The following is a 24,095-nucleotide window of genomic DNA, read 5'->3' on the forward strand; positions in this document are numbered from 1 at the left end:
GCAAGCAATGTATTTGTAAAAGATGGTCATACTTCTTCATTTTGGAGAGGCAGGAATAAGCTTCCACAGTAACGCAGGTTGTTTTACTTCAGTAAATAAGTATTACCTTATGTTACTTTAAAAAGAAATCAGACGATATAATGCTAGTTACTTTTAACTTGTTACCCTCAACACTGGTCTGGCCTTGTATTTGCGTGTATTCCAACCCAGTTTCTAAATGAGAAGTCAATTACTGCTCAGGTAACATTTTAATACTTTTAGTTTGTCCCAATTATTAAGATTCTCTGCCTTTGTTTCTTTTATTTTGAAACAGCTTAATACAATGTTTTAATTGCTCCTTATTAACAGTATGATACAAATAACAAAGGCAGCAGCAGTTCTCCATCTAACTTGTTTCCATTTACACCTGTGTGTGTGTGTTCATTGTGAATGATCTGCATTAATAAAATGTCTGAATTGAAGCTAAAAAAAAAGAATGACACAATTACTAATCCACTCAAATTCTGCCATACAAGAATGGCCCCACATGGCAAAATGAAAACACTAACAAACCACAGAATTAAGTAAGCACTTCTCTTGGCAAGGGTCGGTTTCTAATAAAGCAATCGGGTTGGAACAAAACACCTACGGCCACTACAGCCCTCTATAACAAATTTGGAGACCCCTGGTCTCAACGATCATTCTGTAGGCAAACAATATGAATTATATCTGGCGCCCATCCAAAAAAGGCTGCTTTGCTACAACACGTTTCCTCTTCGCTTGGGAATGCTGGGCGCCGCAGTCAGGGAGCAGCTCTCTGCGCTCGCTACTATTCCTCCTGGCTCAACTTCAAGAGCGGAGTCACGTGTCCCGAACATCCAGCCAGGAGGGACTTTCCGAGCCGGGACTGGGAGTGTTGTCATTATTGGAAGGCGCTCCTGTTGCGCTGCGTTGTTCCTGGTCTGTTGTATTTTGGGTTTTCATTTCTCGCCGATGATGCTTGCAACCGGAAGTAGACATGGTTGCTGACACTTCGATAGAAAACTGTTACTACAAACTGGACGAGAAGCCCGAGGTGAAAGTGACCAATGGCCGGTGGAGCGCGTTCGTGCTGTGCCTCAGCTTGTTGCTCGGTGTCGAGGTCTTTGGGACCGCGTGCCTCTTCTATAGTTTCTCCAAGGAAATCAAAGAGGTAAGGGATTGTGTAACTACTGATCGCGCGTCAGTTGTCACCTGAACACTTTCAGACACTTTTTAACAAGGCGCAATCGGAAACATTGTTCAAAGTTGTTCAGCGAAGCATCCCATGAAAAGAAGAGGGGGAGTATCAACCTTTTCGGGCTATTAAGAAAAAAACCGACAAAAACATATGTTGTTATCTGAACTTTGCAAGTGAACACGTTTAAAAGTCACTTAGGGCTCAGAAAGTGCTAACAGAATAGAACATATTTTCACTCACTTCCTGATTTTTAGCGCAGAGGCGTATGGGAACTTCTAGTAGACGGCCGTTGGTGCCCAGCCAGGTACAGAAGTGCGCAGACTGTACAGGCTGTTTGTCGGACATTGGTGTGACAACCACCAGTTAAATGCTCTTTTTCATACCTGAGACTAAAACTGGACGGTCAGGCAACACGAGCACTTCTTCGATCTAGACGCAGGCTGCCAGGTACTTAAGTCAAAATCCCCAAATCAACAAGCCAATTTCCACACCCCCAGATTTCTGAGAACCCCCCCATTCTGAAAATCCTTTACAACTTTTGTGTGCAGATTGTACATGTACACCACCTACAAAAGAATGGACTGTTTTGCACTACATGGAGTATATTTAAAAGTGGTGGGCACCTTTTTGTTATTCAAAGCAGGTTAAAATATATGACTTGCTAAACATTCATGTAATGAAAAACAAAGTGCATGCACCACACCAACTCGGAAAAAGTTAGCACGGTAAGGAAATTTTAAATAAAATGAGGAGGCAATGATTAGTAAATGATCTTTGACCTGAAAACCATGTTGCAGCCTATTATTGGATGCTGCAGTTAACGAATATTATTCTCTTTTCAAAAATAAACACATATTCCAAAAGAAGTTTGGACAGTAAAGAATTTAGCACTCTGTAATGTTGCCTTTCCTGCTTACAACAGGTAAGAAAGGTTTAGGTACTGAAAACAGCAATAATATTTATTGTTTCAGGTTTAATTTCATCTTATTCTTCTTGCAAATAAGCCTTAAGGTGTACAGACGTATGGGGTCTTCATTGTCACATTTTGTAATTTCAGTATGTGGTACACATTCTCACTTATGCACAGGTCAGAACTGCAGACAGCCAGGCCAGCCAAGCAACTGCACCCTCTTCCTATGCAGCCATGCCCTTGTAATGCATGCAGAATGTGGTTGTGCATTATCTTGCTAAAATGTGCATTGATGTCATCATGGAGGCAGCATATGTTACTCCAAAGTCTTTATGTGCTTTTCAGCATTAAGGGTGCCTTCACAGAAGTGCAAGTTATGTTTGCCCAGGTCACTGACAGAACCCCATACTATCACAGAAGCTGGCTTTTGGGCTTGTAGTTGGTAATAGAAGGGTTCTTTTGTTCCGTGGTCAGGAGGACACAATGTGCAGTTCTTCCAAAAAAAGACCTGAAATGTGATTCATCTGACCACAATACATATTTCTACTTTCCAATTGACTATCTAAGATTTCTTCAAACCAAGAGAAGTTGGTGGCGCTTCTGTTAACATACAGTTTTGTTTTTGCACAGCACAGTTGTAACCAGCATTTGTGTACAAAACTACGTATTGCGTTACTTGATAAAGGTTTGCTAAAGTACTCATGAATCCATGTGGTTGAATCACTTATTGATCAGTAATGGTTCTTGAGTGCCGTTTGAGGGATTGGAGATCACGGCAGTCAGCTTAGGCTTTCGCCTTTGTCTTTTACACATTGAAATTTGTCCAGATTCCTTGAATCCTTTAATTATATTATGCAGTTTTGAGGGTTAAATGCCCAAATATCTTGTGATTAGTCTTTGAGAATCATTTCCTCATTGATTTGTGTGAAAACTGACGACCCTTGTCTCATCTTTGCTCCTGAAGTACTAGGTCTTTCCTAATGCAGCCTTCATACCAAGGCATGATTACAGTCACCTGTTGAACATCTGTTTCTACTTACATCATTATTTTCTTTTTTTAAGTCATTATTGGCCCTAAATTGCCCCATTAAATTTTCTTTTTTGGAATGAGTTGTAGGCTCTCAATGGCAAGAACAGAGGTATATTTACAAACAATGAAGTTGATCAGGCTGCACATCACTATTGTTTGCTTTAGATTCAAAGTCAAAAGTGAATTTTGAAATTACTGTGTTTATTTGTATTTTCCATACCTTCTCAAGGTTTCCCAGTTGGACTTGTACTTAATGAACTTATCACGTATAAATGCAGTGTTCCATTCTTCTGATAGGAACAGTTTAATTTTAAATTGGAATAACTTAAGATAGTGTTTATTTTAAAATCCATCCATTTGTTTTCTTAAGCCACTTATCCAGATCAGGTTGAGGGAAAGCAGAATGTATTCCAGCAGGCATAGGGCACAATGAAGGAACAATCCCTGAACAGGGTGCCAGTCCATAACAGTTATTCTAAGATATAATATGTAATAATTTACAAACTGCAACACTTAAAAAAATAATAAGAAGAAGAAAACACTACTTTAAAAGTTTTGTTCAGTTTTCCATTTACTGCTAAATATGTGCTTATAGCTGGATGCTTTTTGAATTGTATTTATGACTGAAATTGATTTTAATCTTGTGATGCTCATGACTTCACAGAACTCCGCAAGCTAACACCAACCCTGGGCTTGCTTATGTGCTTAGCTGAAATTCTGAATCTCTTTAAAGCTGGAAAAATAACCCACATTAGTACAGGCTGGGAGGGGGATATGCATGCCATTGTGAGATGGCACTTGAATCTCTAACCACTCCAACTGCTAGCCAATCATACTTTAGCTGTGAGTTGAGTGGGCGGAGCAATGCCAGGTGCTTGTTGCAATATTCAGTATGTTGGCTATTGCTGGATAATAATAATAATAATAATACATTATTCTTTACATCTATGTAGTGCTCTTCTCACTATTCAATGCACTCTCCACACAGAGAAGACCATGGCCATAAACCCAGGATCTTCTTACTTCAAGGCAGCAAGACTACCACTGTGCCACCTGTGTGGATAAGGCTTTTATCGAGCATTTAGGGGTGGCAAATGTATGGAAGCATATTTCAACAGTAAAGTAATTCACATGAAAGAAAAAAAAGTTTTTTAAGAAACCACCCATATTTTCGTTCCCATATATTTTCTGTCATGAAACAATGACAGGCTTTTCTTTGTGCCCATTATGCAGGAAAGTTTGGGTTTGGCAAAGTGGCAACATTTTTTTTTAAGGCTAGGTCGGAGTGACTGCATTTGTCATAATGAATTGTATACACTTTTGACAAAATAAAGAATACAAAATTTTAAATAACACAATAATAAACCACACATGTCCTATTTATTCCTAAACTTAACTATGCAAGCACTAAAGTAATATGCTTTGCTCCTTTTAGTAGTAAAATGTGAAATTAAAATAAGTTACTATAGGATTTTTAGTATAATTTGCATAACGACCTGGGTATTTTTATGCATCACACCCCTATCAACCCATCAATATTTCAGACTTGAAAATCAAACTCCAATTCAATTTGAAAGTGTTATCTGAATATATTTTGGAAGCTAGTGTTACCTTGGCCATATGCAGGAATCTGGATTGGACAACTGTCCATGACATGGCACACCCTTGCCTACAGTGTACAGTGTTTCAATTTCTGGATGTAATTTAGAAAGCAGAATACCCGCTGAAATACCACACTTGTATGGGTATGTCCTGCAGACTCCAGACAGAGTATTCCTCAGCTGAGATCTGAACCCAAGACCTTTGAGATGTGAGGCAGCAGCATCAACCTCTGTGCTTCCCTTGGAAATGTGTGATAATCTTTAAAACCAGTACATTCCATTCTTTTCCAATAACTGAAAGGAATTTTAGACATGAAAAACTGAGTTATTTAAATGGAAAATGTGAAGAAATTGAAACACTAATAGCGAAAATTTTAATTCAAAGGCCAGTTGATTCTTTTGTTCAGTTGTATATCTTTAGTGGTGGCATTTGCTAAAAAGAATTTTCACATATGGCAGTAAAGCAACTAATAATAAGGAAGTAAGAAAGTTTCTTAATTTGGTTTATGTGGGTGGATTAAGAAAGGGAGGAAAAAAAAATGCCACAAAGATTCCTTGCATTAGAAGAAGGTGTGATGAGATCACAATCAAGAGTGACTAGAAAGGAGTTCATTTTTTTTATTAGAGCTTAAGTGCCAATTTACAGGAGTTTTTTTTTGTTGCAGTGTAATTTTAAAGAGTTCTGCTCCATCCAGCTTTTAATTTCACTGAGGTAAGTTGTGAGCTGAGAATGCTATGATGAAGTTTCACTTTTAACATTGAAATAGAGTTGGCTGTCATCTGTATTAAAGTGATAATCCATCCAAACCTACAAATAATATGGCCAAGTTGAAGCATATAGATAGAGAAGAACAGAGGGCCGAGGGCAGAGCCCTGAGAAACTCCTTGTTTGACTGGTACTGAACTGGACCTGCTGTTGCCAAAACTAACAACCTCTTACCTATTAGTTAGATAGGACTTAAACCAGTGGATGGCAGTGTCAGAGATACCCAGAATGTTCTCCATTCTGAACAGTAGAATTTTGTGTCTGACAGTGTCAAATGCTGCACTGAGGTCTAACAGAATTAATATGCTGGCTTGTCCAAAGTCTGCTGCCATAAGCAAATCATTAGTTACCCAAAGCAGGGCACTTTCACACCTGTGCTGTGCTCTGAAACAAGACTGATAGGAAGTAATTGGTGAGTTGGAAGTCTAAATACACTTAAGAATGTTTGACAGAAAAGGTAAATGAGAGAGGGGTCAAAAATTGTTAAGACTGTCAGCATCAAGACCAGACTTTTTTAAGATTGGGTTTACAGAAGCAATTTTAAAAGTGGCTGACTCAAAGCCCCGGTGTCGAGGGATGTATTGATTATTGTCGTAACAGTTATTATTTTTGGATGAAGGCCGGATTTAAAAAGTGTGGTGGGAATGGGGTCCAGTACACAGGTAGTTGGCCTTATCTTACAAAACAAATGCAGTTGTAACTGGTAAAAAATTAGTAAAGAAGCTGGATGGAGTGGAAAGAAGGGGAAAGATATAAATAGATATTGGATTTATGTTAGTTAAATTATTTAGATCTTTAATTTTGTGGAGGAATTTTTCATAGGCTTCGGTAGAGGAGGTAATTGGGGCAGAGGCAGTCTGAAGTAGTTTATTATCTACGGAGGAAAAAACCCTTGGGTTATCATGGCCACTTTCCATTATTCTGCCATAATGTGTGTTCTTGACTGCAGTTAGTGCATTCATGTAAACCCTTTGATGGCCAGAGAAAACCTGGATATGCACAGTGAAGCCAGTCTTATGTGACATTTTATCAAGGTGTTGACTAGCTGCTTTCATAGACAATACTTCTGAATTATGAATTATGGAGCTGAATGCTTAAAGGAAACCTCCTTATGTTTTAACAGAGCTGTTTTATCTAATGCTAAATGAAAGGCTGAGTTATAGTAGTCAGTAAGACTAGCGTTGATGGAATCGGGGAAGACAGAAAAAGATAAGAAATGGATTTAGCAAGGATACAGGGACAGATATTTTTAATGTTTCTTAAAGATATTTGACATTTACTGGTTAGAAGAGGGAGAGTTAATGAGACAATGAAAAGTACTGCTTTATGATCAGGGAGTCCCAAATCACTGCTCTAAGTGCTGCAGACAGATTAGCCATCTGATAGTAACAGTGATGTGGAACAGCACAGCAGAGAAGGTGAAATGGGTTGGGTGGGGTGGCGCATATGAACAATGGTAGCAAAGCAGCAAAAAATCCAGAAGAAGCATAGTAGGAGATGCACATGAAAGATAGTGACCAGAATACAACCACATGTGTATAGCGCTGGGTATTATAGGCATGATCGCCCCAAAGCTGCAAGCCAGGTGGCTGCAGACATTAGATCACTTCTCAGTCATTTCCAGTTGAAGCATGTACAGAAGGAATCAACAGCAATCCAGCATATCCATTATAATCAAGGAGACATAATATCCCCAACTCCTAGATCTCTAAGGTGCATTGAAAAAATGTTTGTTGATGAAGCATCAAGCAGGAGCGGGCAACCAAAAAGAAAGTCTCATCCAGTGAACCACAGAAAGATTTGGTGTTCCCGAGGTTGCAAACCCAGTCAAGGCAAAGTACATAAAAATAAATCCAAAATCAATGCTATTTGAGTTGAGTGCATCTATTCATACAATAAAAGAAAATGGAAAAAGTGCAAGGTTAATGCGAATTTTCACAAAAAAATGATGTTAACAGGGAGGAGCGACAGCAACATGCATGCACAAAGTAAGAAACTTAGACCAGAGAGGTAAAACCATATCCGAAAAATAAAAGAAATTCACTGTGTCTGTCCAAAGAATTTAAAGGAGGAGGCTTAGGGGCTTACGTGGACCAGTTAAATTAATTCAAGAAATTGAGATGTGTTAGTTATATAAATAGATCAATAGATATACAAACTTTCAAAGAAATGACCAATAAAAATAGCATTGTGATATTGTTAGGTTTACTTATTAAAAAATGTGTACCCACATATACAAATCCATGTGATATGAAGGATGCATCAGTTGAGTAAATAAAACAAATGAGTGATCTAAATATGGCAAAAATATATATTAGTGAAAGTAAAAGTGGAGTAAAAAAATGTTCAAAAAGTGTGCTAGAATTAAAACTAAAATTCAAAATGAAGATGCTGGTAGGAATAGCACAGTGTAGTGTAGTGAAAGAGGCAGTAGGACATTGTGACAGCAAAATGTTCAGATGAAAAATGAGTAGAAGGAAATGGGATGTGCCAAGATAAGTACAAAGCTGCAGAATAAAAATGTGCAAGAAATATTGGTCAAGCAAGTGAGGAAGTTAATGTATTTATAAAACATTTGCACCGAGTCAGTAAAAATTGATTGCAAATTTTATTTTTTCATTTTTCAAGATATGTAAGGAGTAAATCAAGATTTTTGATGGTTAATTTTGTCCATGACAGACTTTTTCTTTTCTGTTTTTTTTTTTCTTCCCTACATTCAGTCACCTTATTTTTAGATATTTTGATAAGCCTTCCTAAACTTTTTCTTAGATAAAGCCATAAAAATCTTAACCATTTCAGGGAGTCTGTCAATTTTTAAGTTTCTTAGTGGAGAAGTTTTATTTGAAAAATCCAAGCCTTTAAGATATTACAAGTTAAATATTTCTTTTTAATGAGAAAAATCACAAGCAAAATATGTGGTGCACTTCAGAAAAAAAAAAATCATCAATTCAGTATTACAAACAAAATAGACAAAACTAACACTCAGTCCCCCTCTCCTACACAATATGTCACATATGGCAATAAAGCCCAGTCTGTACTGAGTACTCATATATATATTCAGACAAAAGTAAAGGCCTGTCATCCTTCATTAAGAATTCCTGGTAAATTCTTAAAATGTCTAAGCTAGTCTTGCAGAAAAGATTCATTTTTGCAGTTTTAGATAATGCATCAGAGGTGGGTTAGGTTTTTTTTTCAGTTGAGCAAAATAAGTCTTAAGACCTATATAAACTGCTCAGAAAATTAAAGGAACACTGTGAAACACATCAGATCTCAATGGGGAAAAAATCCTGCTAGATATCTATACTGATATGGAATGTGTTAGGAACAAAAGGATGCCACATTGTTTGATGGAAATGAAAATGATCAAACTACAGAGGGTTGAATTCAAAGATACCTCTAAAATCAAAGTGAAAAATTGATGCGGCATGCTAGTCCATTTTGCCGAAATTTCATTGCAGCAACTCAAAGTCATACTCAGTATGCATACTTGTATGCATTTCTAACAATGTTGGGGTGTGCTCCTGATGAGATGATGAATGGTGTCCTGGAGGATCTCCTCCTAGATCTGGACCAGGGCATCACTGAGCTCCTGGACAATCTGAGGTGTAATCCGGCAGCAACAGATGGACCGAAACAAAATGTCCCAGAGGTGTTCTATTGGATTTAGGTCAGGTGAGCGTGGGGGCCAGTTAATGTTATCAAGTTCTTCATCCTCCAAGAACTGCCTGAATACTCTCGCCACATGAGGCCGGGCATTGTCATGGACCAGGAGGAACCCAGGACCCACTGCACCAGCATAGGGTCTGACAGTGTGTCCAAGGATTATATCCTGATACCTAATGGCAGTCAAGGTGCTGCTGTCTGATCCCTGGGGGACACCAGTTTCACCTAATTCTGAAAGAGTTCCCATCATCCTCTTTGCTTCCTGTTTCAAGTCAATTTTGTACCCACATACACGCTGTGCCTTGAATTCCCACTTCTTTTAGTTTGATCCCTAATGTTTCATGTGGTACCTTATCAAAAACCTTCTGAAAATCAAGATAAATATGTGCTTCTCATCATATGTTTTTATTACTTCCTCATAGATATCCAGCATATTGTGGAAACATGACCTTCCCTGTTTGAATCAGTACTATTTGTTAATGCGCCTGTTCTAAACATGTATGCTTTCATTAATTTACCTGTAATATATTTTAACCGTGCTAGCCTATAGTTACTCAGATCACCCCAGTCTTCATTTTTATCCAATGAGATAATACTTACTAGCTTTCAGTCCTAAGGAATTGCCCCAGTGTGAAGAGATTTTTGAAAAATATGTGTCAAGAGTTTATACAGTATATGTACTCACTAACTGCCTTAAGCACTTGAGGATAAATGTTATCTAGTCCTGGGGCCTCATGCATAACGAATTCACATTAAAACATGGCATACAGACAAAATCTGAAACGTGCGTACACAAAAACATCCAGATGCATAAATCTATGTGTATACCAACTTCCACGTTCTTCCGCTACATAAATCCCAGTCAGCGTGAAAAATAACGCACATGCACACGTCTGCCACCACTCCCCAACTCCTCCCAGAATTACGCCTCTTTGAATATGCAAATCAATATAAATAGCCCTTAAGCTCAGTGTTCTGTGAAAAGGCAATGGCAAAATCATGGGGGGGAAATAGAAGAATTTCAGCGAATACCAAGTGGAGGCAAAGAAAAACGTACTATTTGTTGGCTTTAACAGTGGTATAAACAACAAAAGGAAGTTGATGGAGTGACATAGAGTGTCAGAGAAACTCGAACGTTCAAGTTCACAAAGTCGCACAGTGGCCAAAATAAAAAAAGTTGTCAGATATCAAAGTCGCCGTGAAAAGGCAAGTCGTAGCCAACCATCTGAGAGATATGGAAGCTTATTAGGGTACATAGAAAAGGCAAAAAAAATAGGTACACAGTAGAGGTAAAAATCTCAAAATGTCAGCTTTAATCTAGAAATTTCCACTTTAATCACGTATTTTTATTTTGTCATTAAAGTGATGTATACTTGATAATTTTCATGATGATATGAATTAAAGAATGCTATTAAACATGAGAACACGGCGCAGAGATAGTGACGAATTGGCACCCCGTCCAGAGAAGATGCCTGCTGCGCCATGCTCTACCTTCGATGAAATAATTTATTGCAGCAGTACTGTCTCTTTCAAACATACTAACCTCCTATTCCTGTCCTTTCTTTTCTTTCTCCACTGGATGGTTATGCCCAAGTGACTCTGGTGACATCCCTGTTTGAGAGTTTTTCACAACACTCTTAAAATCTCTGCCTTTTTTCCATTTTGTTGTGGTATATAAAAGAGGAGATATCAGACAGACTAACTTCTCTTCTGTTTTTGAGTAGTAGTAGTTTATATATATATATATAGTGCCCTTCACAAATAGAAGTTCACAGAGCGCTGAACAGCAAATATAGAACAAATACAAACAGTTAAAACAAAACCAATAAAGACAATAAATAAACAAATTGGAACTATTCAGCACTTGTTTAAAAATAAATGTTTTTAGTTGTTTTTTAAAAGAATCAACAGACTTGACTCCACACAGACCACAAGGCAGGCTATTCCATAATCTTGTTGCCACAGACTGAAAGGCACGATCCCCATGGGCTTTTAGCCAAGTGCGTGGGACAATGAGAAGGCCCTGTTGCCCAGATCTTAGAGTCCGACAAGCTGTATGGCGTTGGAGCAGGCTGTTTAGTTACTCAGGGGCCTGTCCATGCAAAGCTCTGAAAGTAAGTACCAAAACTTTAAAATGAACTCTATAAAACACTGTGCATTGTGTACGGAATGGGAGTGATATGATCATTCCGGCTAGCACGAGTTAGGAGCCCGGCAGCTGCATTTTGAACTAACTGATGAAGTGAGAGAGAGGACTTGCTCAAACCTGTAAAGAGAGCATTACAGTAATCAAGCTGTGAGGAAATAACAGTATGAACAAGCATCTCCAATTCTGATTTTGAAACAACATTTCTTAGTTTTGAAGGATTTCTTAAATGAAAGAAACACGAGTGGCTGACTGACCTTACATATTCATCAAGTGTCAGGGACTGGTCAAAAATAACCCCAAGGTTACGTAGACTCCACTTAATAACAGGACAGACAGAAGATAACTTTAAACTGATCTCAGAATGAGGAAAAGGAGGAGCAACAATTAGTACCTCAGTTTTTCCTGAATTCAACTGCAGGTAATTACTACTGATGCAGTTGTTAACCTGAGACAATCAACCAAAGTGACCTAAAGTATTAATTTGGTTAGGCTTTAATAAAAATCTGTGCATCCATTCAAAATTCAGAGTTTTATAAAGTGCCCTTGATGGTAAAGTCAAGTCATTTTTTCCCTATATATTTTTTTTTCTTTGCTGTATTCCACTTTAGGAAATACTGCATGTCAAATTATTATTATGTGCTTTGAATTTATTTGTTGAACACATTGGCAGTAATTATAGTATAATAATCCACTCTTTTTTAATGTGTTTTTTGTTTTGTTTTTCTCCTTAGACACAAGAACTGGCACGATTAAAAGATTACCAATTGCGCTGCATAAATTATCTTGCTGAACCTAATTTTACAGAACAAGAACTTAATGGTGATATTGATTGTGAATTTTGGCTTCAGGAACTGAATGTCACACTTGATAAGGTATGTTTTCAGTGGTTTATTGGAACGTTTTCCTTTTTAAATTGTAATTTGACCATAAATAATAATTTCTCATCTAACACTATCATGGGTGTGCTTTGTAAACAATATTTATCTCTACATTCATCTTCAAACTTGCATTTTGCAATTCAGTTATTTTACAATTTTAATATGTAAAGGCTTATTCTTGATGTGTTTGTTTGCCTGCTGATTATCTTGGAACTGCCCTTTATACTTGCGATCAGTTTCATGTGATACAAAAACAATGTTCAAGATAAATAGTTATTTAAAGGGAAAATTGTGGCAATTAATATCACTACACACACACACACACACACACACACAAGAGACTAGTTTACAGTCAATAGTCTATATAGTATTTTAAATCATGTCATTTTCTAACCCACTTAATCCAGGCCAAGGTTGCAGCAGGACTAGAGCGTGTCCCACCTCACATAGGGTGCAAGGCAGGGAAAAAAACCTAGACAGGACGCCAGTCCTTTGCAGGCACACACACACACACACACACACACACACACACACACACACCCACCCTAGGGCTAATTCAGCATTTCCAGTTCACCTAATGTGCATGTCTTTGGATAGTGGAAGGAAACTGCAGCACCCAGAGAGACCACGCAGACATGGGGAGAACATAAGACATTTGGCAAACGAGGAAACGATAAGAGGAGACCATTCAGTCCATCTAGCCTTTTTTTTTTTTTAAGCTAAGAGCTAAGCTGTTCTAGAAAACTCCATGCAGGGATGTCCTGAGATGCAAACCCTTGCCTCCTTATTGCAAGCAGTAATGCTACCACTGTGGCACCATACTGCCCCTATATGTCAGTATATACAGATATGGTAATTTAAATAAAATGTATGTTTTATGTAATTTTCACTTTCTCTTACTTAAACATTATTTTACTTTACAAATATTGTTTACTTTGACAAAAAAATCATTTTTGGTTACAGTATAACAAGATAGAATAGTTGTAAAATTTGTTATGTATGTTGAATGAAATAGCTTCTCATCGGAAATTCTCTTTTTTAAAATCTCATCTGTTAAAAAAAAAAGTTTTTAAGCAATTTTACTCATGATCTTTTGAGTTGTCTTGAATAAAATGTCAACAGAATATACAATAAATAAATTTTCTTGACAGTTTGTCAATTTTATTTGTTTTAGAGACTGAAATCTGATATCAGAAACACAGTATATCATGAATTTGCAGGTAATCATTTCATTTTTATGTTAATACTATATAGCATATGGTTTGGCAAAAGTACTGCAGGGAATAAACACTGGTATTTACAATACTAATTTCAAAAGGACATTAAAGGTTAGAAAGGGATTAACAGCAGACCAAGAAACTGATATATGTCTGAATGTATGCATGTATTTTGATGTCTTTTCTTCCATGCACATGTAACACTTATGCTGGGCGAGTGGCTCTACAATGAAAACCTGTATAGAGAGAGTAAGAGCTGGTTAGGTAAGACTTGTGGACCATGTGTTACTTAAAGTTTCATAGTCTGGTGATATTGGTGGGGATGGGGGGAGATTTTGTCATGTGAACATAGTGCTTAGAAAGACAAAGTAGTAACTACTAATTATGAGAAAAACATTCATAGAACTTTTATTGTAGTAAGACATAGTGTGGAAGTAGATCCCTGAATATGACAAAAAGTGGGGAAACCAGACGTAATGGATGGTGGTGATTAGGGAGACAGCCCACAAGTTTTGAAGCAGAGCAGGACCTGAGAGTAAAAATAAGGAACAGGAGAGTAGTCCGTAATTTCAGGAAGTATTTCACCCAACCTAAGGATTGCTAATGAGACAAAATGCCTGAAGTATGAGAAGAGAAGTTAACAATTTACCAAAATCTGTAAATTAGATTACTTTAAAATAATGAGATGAGACAGTGAATAACCACAAATGTAAGCAAAAGATATGGTAAAGAATTGTAGTGAACAGCGTTGTTGAAGAATTGAATATTGTAAGACCCAGTGTCGTCTGCTGTAGGGCATAACAAAGGTGTACTTACATAGTAATAATAATAGTGTGGGAGTTCTAGCCAGATTCTACTTAATTCTGTAAATACAGTAATGTGTTTTTATTCTTAGTCTGTAGGTGTGAAATACCCAGCGGCACATTTTCCCAAAGTTGTACTTTTTTGCAGCTGTTGGTGTGCTTAATTAGTCTTTCTTAATTTGAATTCACTATCTTGCACCATTTAATTGTTTTTAAATATTCTTAAAGCAGTCGATTAGGAGTGAGCAGACACAGACAAATGGCTAAGTATATCCACTCTTTATGCCTACACTACAACAGACTAGCAATTTCTTCGGGGCTATTTCCCAATTTGCACTCAGTGCTGACAGGATAGCGACCAATCCCCCTTACCCCCCATACCTCATTCACAATCCAGTTCTCTTTGAGCAGTTTTGATAATGTTTTTTTTTTATCATACATTTTGGAAAATGAATATTTATAAAGCAAAGAAGTAATTGTTACTTTTTGTTTAAATTCAGGAGAATTAATGAACACTTTATATAATGTAGCAGGTCACATTTACAGATAGTTAATAAGAATTATTCCAAAAGAGGAATTAGAAATTCAAGCAGTGAAATTCAGGTTTCCCTCCTGCAACAGGTTTTGATTTTCATCTCCATTTTGAGGGTGACAAATTTTTACTATAGTAATGATTTAAAAAAAATTGTGTGGTGCACAATATTTTTGACACGTAAAAGTAGCTTCATTGCATGTTAAAATCTGGCTATGAAAAGAGTCTAAACTGTAAGCACTATGCAGTGTTAGTACATAAAGACCTTACTGGTTTTAAGTAAGTTTCACATTTGTCCATGTAATCATTTTATTTTCATGCATATCCAGTTCAGTGTTGACCCAGAACATAGCCCAAGTATTACCTGGCTCAAGGAAGGAATCCAATTCGGATGGTCTGCAGGGTATAGATGTAGTTATGCAGTGAATAATGCTGCATTAATTTTGACCTGATATTTGGCTTCATGGCAAATCATTAGACTATGAATCATTTAAATCCAGTGAAGGAGGAAGGAACAATGTCTGCCAAGAATTTAACTGAGACAAAGTGTGGAAAGGGTACAGTGCTATGGATTGCACCACATACAGCTATTATAATATGAGCTTTGAAGCCTTGATTGCATATTCTTAAAGAAATTGCACATAAAGCTTATGCAGTGTGTCTTTTTAGTACCGTATTGTTACTTTTCTACAGTGTATTGTTACATATAATAGAACTGAAGGAAGAACCTTTTTTGTTTGTTTGATGCAATTGCGTAATTAATAAACCTTTAAAAGTCATGTGACTGCTGATAATCTTTATTTTTTATAATACTTTTTAGAAGGAGCTATTTTGAAAACAGCTTTACAGTTTGTCAACATTAGTATATGTAATAAGGAAAAGATTAGAAATAAATACAGAACACATCACAATACATGGTGAGATATAATAGATTCTGTTGGTTCACCATTAAGTAAATCATGTAGTTTGCAACAGAAAAAAAAAATTGTAAGAGCAAAAAATGTAATTTCTAAAAAAAAAAACAAAAAAAAAAACAAAAACCAAGGGACCCGTTTACCTATGAATTACGAAGAATATTAATTACCAAAGTTTTTATGATCACAGTGTCATAAATACATGCACTGAATGAACAGATGTCTACTATCATATGGTTAGGTTTCTTGTGTGAGCTGCAGACCTACATGAAACTCCTTTATTTTTATAGCTCCATGGTGTTTCTGTTTAACTAATCTCTTTCGTCTTTGATTATATGATGATGCACACTAATTATATGATGATGCACACCTTAGTGAATTAGTATTTTAGCAACAGTGGACCTTGGTCAAGTTACAGAATTTGATACTGTGGGATCCTTTATGCAGATTCAACAATTTTCTTATTTATCCATGGAGCATTTGAGCATTTGCCTGATTTTTTTTTATCTAAAGTTGGGTATGGAAAAGATTTGTATTCTCTAACTCAGTTATGAAGTGAATCAAGTGCTCCTCTTTATGCTGGACCTTGAACCAAAATGTGTTAAGCTTCTACAGATACAAGTGTGATTAAAAGCTCATCCTTTCTGATTCAGTATATGGAATAAAGAGACACATATTCCAGATTTCTGGATTTAGAATATTTAATAACATTAGAAAATTGGAATGAAATTTAGTTGAGTAACCTCTAACATAACAGCCAAAGAATGATTTTGATGTCTGCAATAATCAGCTCCTGGTGTCCATGAGGCATCAAATCTTTGCATATTGGTGAGAGTTAACATTCCTGTGTTGTTCTACCATAAATCCATGCAAACTAGGTACCCACATCTTTGTATTCAATACTGTGAATCATGCAGAAGGGATTAATTTATTGTGCAGACTTTGAACAAAATATTTAACTTTGATTTACATGGGAGTCTCATCTTCTTCTTTGCAGTGCAAAATGTATCCTTATTTGCATATGACAGACCAGCTATCCACCTAAAGCCACAAAAAAACAGAAGACAATTACGTAGTCGACTGGACAATGGTAAGAAAAAAATTCAAAGATTGTGTTTTTGACATGTTACATATGCAGTTAAAGTTGTGATTTTACAATTTTAGATTTTCCATACTTCAAGCAAGCAGATGGACGTGATGTGATCCTATGGGAAAACTCGGAGGAGCTGACTTTCCAGCAAGGGTTGATGGATTACAGGGATGGAGAGATTATCGTATTACGAGATGGCCTATACTTTATATATTCACAGATTTATTTTTGGACTACTCCCCAAGTCAAGGAGTTTCAACAACAACCTTTCCTTCAGTATGTATACAGAAAAACCTCTTACCAGGATCCAGTCCTTCTGTCCAAAGCAGTTGTCACCAAGTGCTGGCATGAGGCTGCTGAGTTTGATCTCTTTTCCAGTTATCAAGGAGCATTGTTTGAACTGACCCAGGGAGACCGCATATTCCTAAAAGTGACAGATGTTACCGCTGTAAGCTTGAATGAAGAATCCACCTATTTTGGAGCATTTATAGTTTATTAAACACTAAAATCAATATCATGGAGCCTTCACTATGGTTTATGCTTTACATTAATTTTTGCATTGGACTATGTAGGAGGGTTTAATTGGTTCACATTTCATGATAACAGTTTTAAATGCTGTATTGGTTCACACAGTGAAAAGAATATAATTTTAAATGCCTTTGTTCAAGAGAAAACACTTTGGTGTTATACTGTACATGCAGGAAAATGTAGGTTTTCCCAAGTGTTAACCTTTTTTAACTTGTATTTTTGATGTCAAAAACAAATGGTAGGGCAATAAAAAGGAAAGACATCCACTTATCAAAGCCCCATTTTCTTTATGTGAAATGCGCTGGTAATTATTCCCAATCCATTGTAAAAACACCAGCTAAAAATGAAAAAAACAAGGTTTTGTGATAGTTGAAGACTAGTTGAAGATAAGAGAAAAAGAAAATCCACTGAAATGTTATTACCTCTAATGGCTAAGAACAACACTAATAGATTTTTTTAAATGCAGCTGAATGTAGAATTGGTATTCAGTAGGTGATGATATTAAAATAACCATTTCCAATTGGAATTGTGTGTACAAGGCCACAGAGGCAACTGGTAACGGTAAGAAAATCTTTTTTTGCAATGTGCTAGCCACTTACCATGTCACACATGGCCACTGTATTAATCATTATTCTGGTTGACGGACCATCAAAGTGTTTGTAGATTTCAGTTGCGTTGTAGCTTTCTACAAGGCAGTTGAGTGAAAGAAAATAACATACAAGCAAAAAGTCTCAGGCAGGTTTCCAACTATGCTGCTGTTTTAGTGTTGTTGCCAATTCCAAGCACAAATATTCAGCGTAGAATTAAGAAAGGCCATCTGCCCTTCACTCAGTGCAAATGTATAGCAAGAGAATTGGCATACTCACAAATGCTGTTCTTTATGAAGTAAATATCTTGTTAATAAAAATAAATTCTATGCAATGTTAAAATGTCACAAAATAAGTCTTTGTACTGTACTCATTACACTATGGATGTTTTTGTTTTAATTTAACAATTTCACCAAGGAATTGAACAACACTGACTATTAGCAAGCAATGGTTTGAGTGCTGAAGGCTTGATTTCAACCATTTGTTGCAAATGGTTTATTTTCCATTATGGGTGGTTTGTTAGTTCATGATTTAATGTGGTGTTCCTCAGCCCTGTCCTCGGTCATATGATTCATGATTAAACTATGTTCATAAATATATGAATATAAACTGGGTCAGACCTGAAACATTCAGATCTATTACATTTTTTTATTGCATACTGGATGATGTGTATAAGTTTATAAAACTTGCAATTTACTATTTCTTATTTAATACTGTGCCTTTTAAAATAAATGAATATTATTTACCTCAGAAAACAACAGCATTCAGTTGCTATTGATAAATAATTATGTAATATATAAGAGCTAGTACAGTATTATTCTACTGTAATTCACGTTGGTTTTATTTCCAAAGTGTGCAGTATATACATTAACAGTAACATTCATTGGCCAAACCCACTTATTTTACCATAGGGCTGCAAAGAGCTGGGGCAGCATTAGAACACGGCAGGCAAAAACCTGGTAAGGGGGACCAGGGCACAGTCTTGCATATACCTGTATTGTACATCCATTCCTGGCCAATTCATTCACAGTTAATAGTTAAACTAACATAAATTCTCGGGGGAAGAAAATTTGGGTGGCAATTTATAAGCACAGGACGTGGTGTAATGATTTGGTAATTGTGAAAGCACTGGGCCAACACACTGCATGTATGTTACTTAAAATGGCCTTATATTCTTCTGTCTTTTAAACTGATTGAATTACACTATGGTTTATAAAGGTGACGGCACCCTTTTTAAAAACAAAATTATATATTTTTTTTGGTGTGACCACATGTTCAGTTGACAATATTTCTAATGAAACTTGGCCCAACACTGACTGGTAATGCCAGTGGACAGTTTCAGCTGAATATAAGAGCTTTTCTTACATTTTAACATAGTAAAAGGACTTGTGTGATAACCGCTCCTTTTTAAGTCACTTGTTCCGTTAGAGATTTGTGGTGTGGTATAGGTAATTACCTCCGATCTTAGAAAGTTTTTTAAACTCATGATCCGTTATCCCAGTTTCAATAAAAAACCCTAAACTTCCCAGATTAGTGATCTTCTCTTCCCTTTTCTGATTCCTTATTTAATACTTTGAGTATCTCCAACCTCACTTCTCAGATCACAGCACTCACCATCAGGTTGATTTGATTTTTTAACTTGTCTGCAGCTCATTCGTCAGTGTACACAACTTCACTTCTTGTTTGTGAGCTGTTGCAAAAAAAAAGCAATATTGTCAAAAACTTCACATTCATGTAACCGAAAATTGCATGATGAACGTGTTAGGCTGGGTTTTGGTATTTTACTAAAGCATTGTGACTGCCTAAAATTAAATTATTACATTTGTCTCATGAATGTAATACACATGATGTGTATTTCAAACAATAGTAAGTACTCTCAAGTGTTAACATTTGCGTGATGTTTAGTAATATGTAGTAATATTCACTGTGTATTTTGTTTAGAATAACATCAAGACTTTTTTCCTTTGTCAGAATACTGTTTATGGTATGTCAGAGTAGCCAAGTGGTTTTCTTTCAGAAGAGATGTACAGTGGGCCCTACTGCCAGAGATAGTGTTGGGTTTACTTATAAAAGTAACCAGCATGCATCTTCATATTTGTTATTTATGACTTACTGTATACAACAAAATCATCTCAAGGTATTTCCCCCATCATGGATAAAACCAAGTACAATTTGACAGAACAGTGAAAACAGATACAACTCTTAAGTTGTAAATAAATAAATATTAAAGAGCAGGGATGAATATTAATCATTGAGAATTGTCAAATACACATCAATAAAGAGGCATCTATAAATATTATTTAAATGCCGCCAGTTTTGCAGAGGCCATGATAGTTTCCATAAGCTTGTTCCATAGGCAGGGACTACAAGATCAGAAAAAGCACCCGTCCATTATGAGGCTTCTTCAAGGGAGCACTCAGATGATAAGGTGATTGAGATCTAAGAGAATGTATTGTGTGTAGGTTTGGCAGAAGTAGTAAACTTAATTTGTCCAAATATCACACACTCGGCCTATCTGTGGTCTTTAGGGAGATACCAGCTAACAGGAACAATAGTTAAGCTGGGATGATGCGGAAGGACATATGACTTTCTCTGTATCGTGGGTAGACAAAAATAGCTTATAATTCCCTGAAGTGATGAAACTGAAATTCTGTAGATGGATGCAATACAACTGGGGGAATAAAAGAAAGTGTAAGGTCAATTTTAAAACACCTGGGTCTCATTTATAAAACTGTGTATGGATTTAAGCATGAAAATATATGTAAGCCAAAATAAATTAAAAAAAACCAAACTCTTATTTATATATCCTGGCAAATGCACATTTCTATGCAATTTACTTCTTGTAAATGTGCGTGCAAGAACACGCCTCAAATGCTGCCCTGAAACATCCATGTGTGGAGCATGCGAATGAACATCATGGCCATGCAGTCATGATGCCGCAGTGCTTCAGTGCCAGGGAGAGCAGTCTTACACTTAACACATTGAGACCCCGACACCTGTATTCAAGAAGATGTGGCTGTACACTGCACCCGAGAGTGCAAGGTCATACACGCTGTTATAGCACCTCTACTCTGAGTACTGGGGGTCAGGGGAAGACATAAGGTGCCAGCGCATGAGGAGGAAGTCGCTACCACATGGCACATATAATGGCATCACTGCTGTTACAAACCCGTGAAAAGCTGCAGGTTCAGCCAATTACCTTGCCAATAGCCAGCCACTGCAAACAGCACCATCAGATTTGTCAAAGCTACCTTACCTCACAATAAAGACTCTCTGCGCCTGCTTGTGTTGGGTTTATGGAGCTGAAGCGCCCCTTACTGTCCACTATATATATTATATAAAAACTGTCTGGCTCATTTTAATGTGTAACTGCAACTCTTTGCTTTAGAAAACATTGATTTGAAAACTAATTTGCATACTGTATTACATCTTCCCCTAAGAGTGCAGATGTTTACAGTTTTACAGGTGCGGTTATTATAATATTTAGCCTGATTTGAACCATACTCCCTTTTTCAAAAAATGAATGATTAATATGTGGAACCACATTTAGTAGGTACACTATGCAAATCTGGGACATATAATGAGATTTTGTGAAGTTCCTAATGATAACTGCCAACAGTGAAGAAATGAATGCACAGTTTGCGTGTGTGATTGCATCGTAAATGAGGCCAGACATGTCTCTGATGGCAGGTTTGCACATTCTGCGTTTGGAACTCATTTAGCTGCATTTTTCTCAAATGACAGACTAGAAGAAAGGTAACCTATTATTTTTTAAGACATATATTTCCTTTGAAATCATCTAAAAGAGCCCTGTTGCATATACATGTTATGTTTGCTGTTTAGAGACACAGCATTTAAAAACCATGCAGTAAATTCCACGTTTTTACAAGTCTAATAAGTAACAGGAGGCCTGATCACAAAAACACTTGCACACATTTATGAAGTTTTGCACTGAGACCAATGAAAAGAATTTAAAGTAGCAACTGACATTGACAACATCTGTTTCTATAGGAGTTGTAGCAATCCATACAATGCATGATTTTCTTGAAGATAAATGTTAAGTTACAAGTAAATTTAGTGCATGAATAAGACTGATGTAAAAATTCATTATTTCATTGTAGATTCAAACTAGTTCAAGGTTAGTTAAAAATTTAAAACAGATAACATTGGAAAAAAGGATCAATTTGTTAACATAACAATAACCGCTCACATTGTGTTTCTGGTAACTTGTGCATTCGCTATGATCTCACCGTCAAAAGCCAAGACCACTGCTGCTCTTCTCTGCTGTCGTGCAGGTTGCCAAATATCCGCCAGCTCCTTTCATCCTTCTGACAGCATGGCACGAAAATGTGAGCTTTCATTGGACAGGAGAGCAGATGGGGTATCAAACTCGACCACCTACAGTAACAGGCAAGAAAGCAGACATTTGAGTGAAGAACTCAAGCAGATCATAAGTTAAGAAACCATCTTGTTAGACTGCCTCCTAGGCAGTGCCCTGATAGACTGAGTATTCATTTTAGTTCATTATAATTTTCTCCGAATGCTTCAACAACACCATTTGCTAGAGGAGCACACGTACCTCTCCTTGGTGTAGCACCATGATGCGATCACAACTGAGGACAGTATTCAGTCTATGCGCGATGATCAAAGTTGTGCAACTTCTAAAGGAGTTATGGATCATTTCTTGAATAAGTGTGTCGGTTTCCAGGTCAACTGCAGCTGTTGCTTCATCCAAAAGTACAATCTGGTCAGAATTAAGAATATTTTAAATGTAGAGCAACAGTTATGAATGTTAACAGGGTGTGTCTAACCTAAATGTCTTATGGCTAATAAGAAATGTCAAAGAAAGGGAGAGTTTGCTGGCCCTCAGCCACCACGTTTCTGGTTTTCAAGCCTGGCCTTTATGTCACGGAGGACTTAGTTCGAAACCTTATGGTATGCTGAGATCCAAAGATCTTGAGTCCACTGTGGCCTTCCTGCAAACCACACAGGGTGTCACACTTTAGTCGAAAACTAAATAACGAAAAAGGCTAAAACTAAATGAAGAAAATGGTCAAAAGCCTGAGGATGTATATTAGAATAGGCATGGTATCAAGTTAAATAACGAGCATATTAAATATAGTGCTAGGGCAGCAACGTCAGTGATTTATGAAATTGACGTTTCATGTGCTTCTGCTGTTGCTTTTACACACTTGGCTATCATGTTTTGCTCTTAAGTACACATTGAGGATTCCTTTATATATTTGGATAGATACTGCATATGCTTGATTTGGTTGCTCCTTAATAATAATTATTATTCTATACTATTATAAAGCACTTTACTCACTACTCAAAGTGCTTTAGTGAGTGGGGAGCCACTTCAACCTCCACCGATGTGTGGCGCCCACCTGAATGATATGATGTAACGACAGCCATTTTTGTGCCAGTATGCTCACCACACATTAGCTGTTAGGTGATGAAGAGAGAGATTCTGTAGTTAGCCAGTTAGATGATGCCAGGGGATGATTAGGGGGCTAGAATGACTAGGCCATGAAGGGCATTTTAGTCAGGACAATGGGATTCACCCTACTCTTTCCGAAGGATGCCCAGAGATCTTTAATGGCCATGGAGAATCAGGACCTTGGTTTCTCATCCGAAGGACAGTGCCATTTTTACAGCACATCTTCCCATCACTGCACTGGGGCCTTGGGCTCCACATTCAGACCACAGGGTAAGGACCCCCTGCTGGCCTCACCAACAATACTCCCAGCGGCAACACAAGCTTTTTCCTAGACAGTCTCCCATCCAATTACTGGCCAGGCCCTAATGTGAAGTGGGGTGGGGGATCAGTTTGGGGGCAAAATGGGAACACTGTGGGGTGGTCTGTACAGAAAATATATTGCTTTTGTAATGGCACCATCAGTAACAATATTAGCAGGTGTGGTGGCAAGAACTGTGTGACATTGACTTGAACTGAACAAACACCATTGTAGAAACTGCCTCCCTGCTTTTAGTGTCCTACTGCCCACCACAGGGCACAAGTGGCCTCCCTCCTCAGGGAGAATGTCTTATTTTTCCACAGTGGCTGCCTGAGCGGTGCTTTTATGGATGTCAGTCTGAAATCCACGAAAACTGAAGAAAGACAGGACAGTTTTGTCATCTTGTCTGAATATGAGCTTTTGTGTCAAGTTAATTTTGCAGATGTCATTAATGAGCGTTGAGGTGGATTGTGTAGAAATGAGTGCAGTAA

The 24,095-nt window shown here is 37.2% G+C and overlaps 2 protein-coding genes across 2 annotated transcripts in view; one reads left to right on the top strand and one right to left on the bottom strand.

Moving 5' to 3' along the window:
- Positions 1-797: 797 nt before the first annotated feature.
- On the top strand, positions 798-17,549 carry tnfsf10l4 (tumor necrosis factor (ligand) superfamily, member 10 like 4). The gene is made up of 5 exons (XM_039765977.1): positions 798-1,171; positions 12,049-12,189; positions 13,370-13,415; positions 16,659-16,751; positions 16,826-17,549. Exons 1-5 carry the CDS (start codon positions 998-1,000, stop codon positions 17,248-17,250), a joined length of 879 nt encoding a protein of 292 aa, XP_039621911.1. The 5' UTR covers positions 798-997; the 3' UTR covers positions 17,251-17,549.
- Positions 17,550-19,287: 1,738 nt separating this feature from the next.
- Positions 19,288-24,095, bottom strand: part of LOC120538190 (multidrug resistance-associated protein 5-like) — a 115,615-nt gene continuing 110,807 nt past the window's right edge. Inside the window, exons 28-30 of the mRNA XM_039767643.1 lie at positions 22,446-22,610; positions 22,117-22,264; positions 19,288-19,556 (exon numbers count right to left, since the gene is read on the bottom strand). Coding sequence (XP_039623577.1) covers positions 22,187-22,264; positions 22,446-22,610 — 243 coding nt within the window. The 3' untranslated portion in view covers positions 19,288-19,556; positions 22,117-22,186. The remainder of the gene's footprint in view (positions 19,557-22,116; positions 22,265-22,445; positions 22,611-24,095) is intronic.

This window comes from Polypterus senegalus, chromosome 10 (genome assembly GCF_016835505.1).
Source record: "Polypterus senegalus isolate Bchr_013 chromosome 10, ASM1683550v1, whole genome shotgun sequence".
NCBI lineage: Eukaryota > Metazoa > Chordata > Cladistia > Polypteriformes > Polypteridae > Polypterus > Polypterus senegalus.

What these genes read in the sequence shown, in the direction of transcription:
- tnfsf10l4 (XM_039765977.1), top strand. Translation starts at nt 998, where the DNA reads ATGGTTGCTGACACTTCGATAGAAAACTGTTACTACAAACTGGACGAG. An exon ending in TGAATGTCACACTTGATAAG is followed by an intron (nt 12,190 to 13,369) that starts GTATGTTTTCAG and finishes TATTTGTTTTAG; the next exon opens with AGACTGAAATCTGATATCAG. An exon ending in ACGTAGTCGACTGGACAATG is followed by an intron (nt 16,752 to 16,825) that starts GTAAGAAAAAAA and finishes TTACAATTTTAG; the next exon opens with ATTTTCCATACTTCAAGCAA.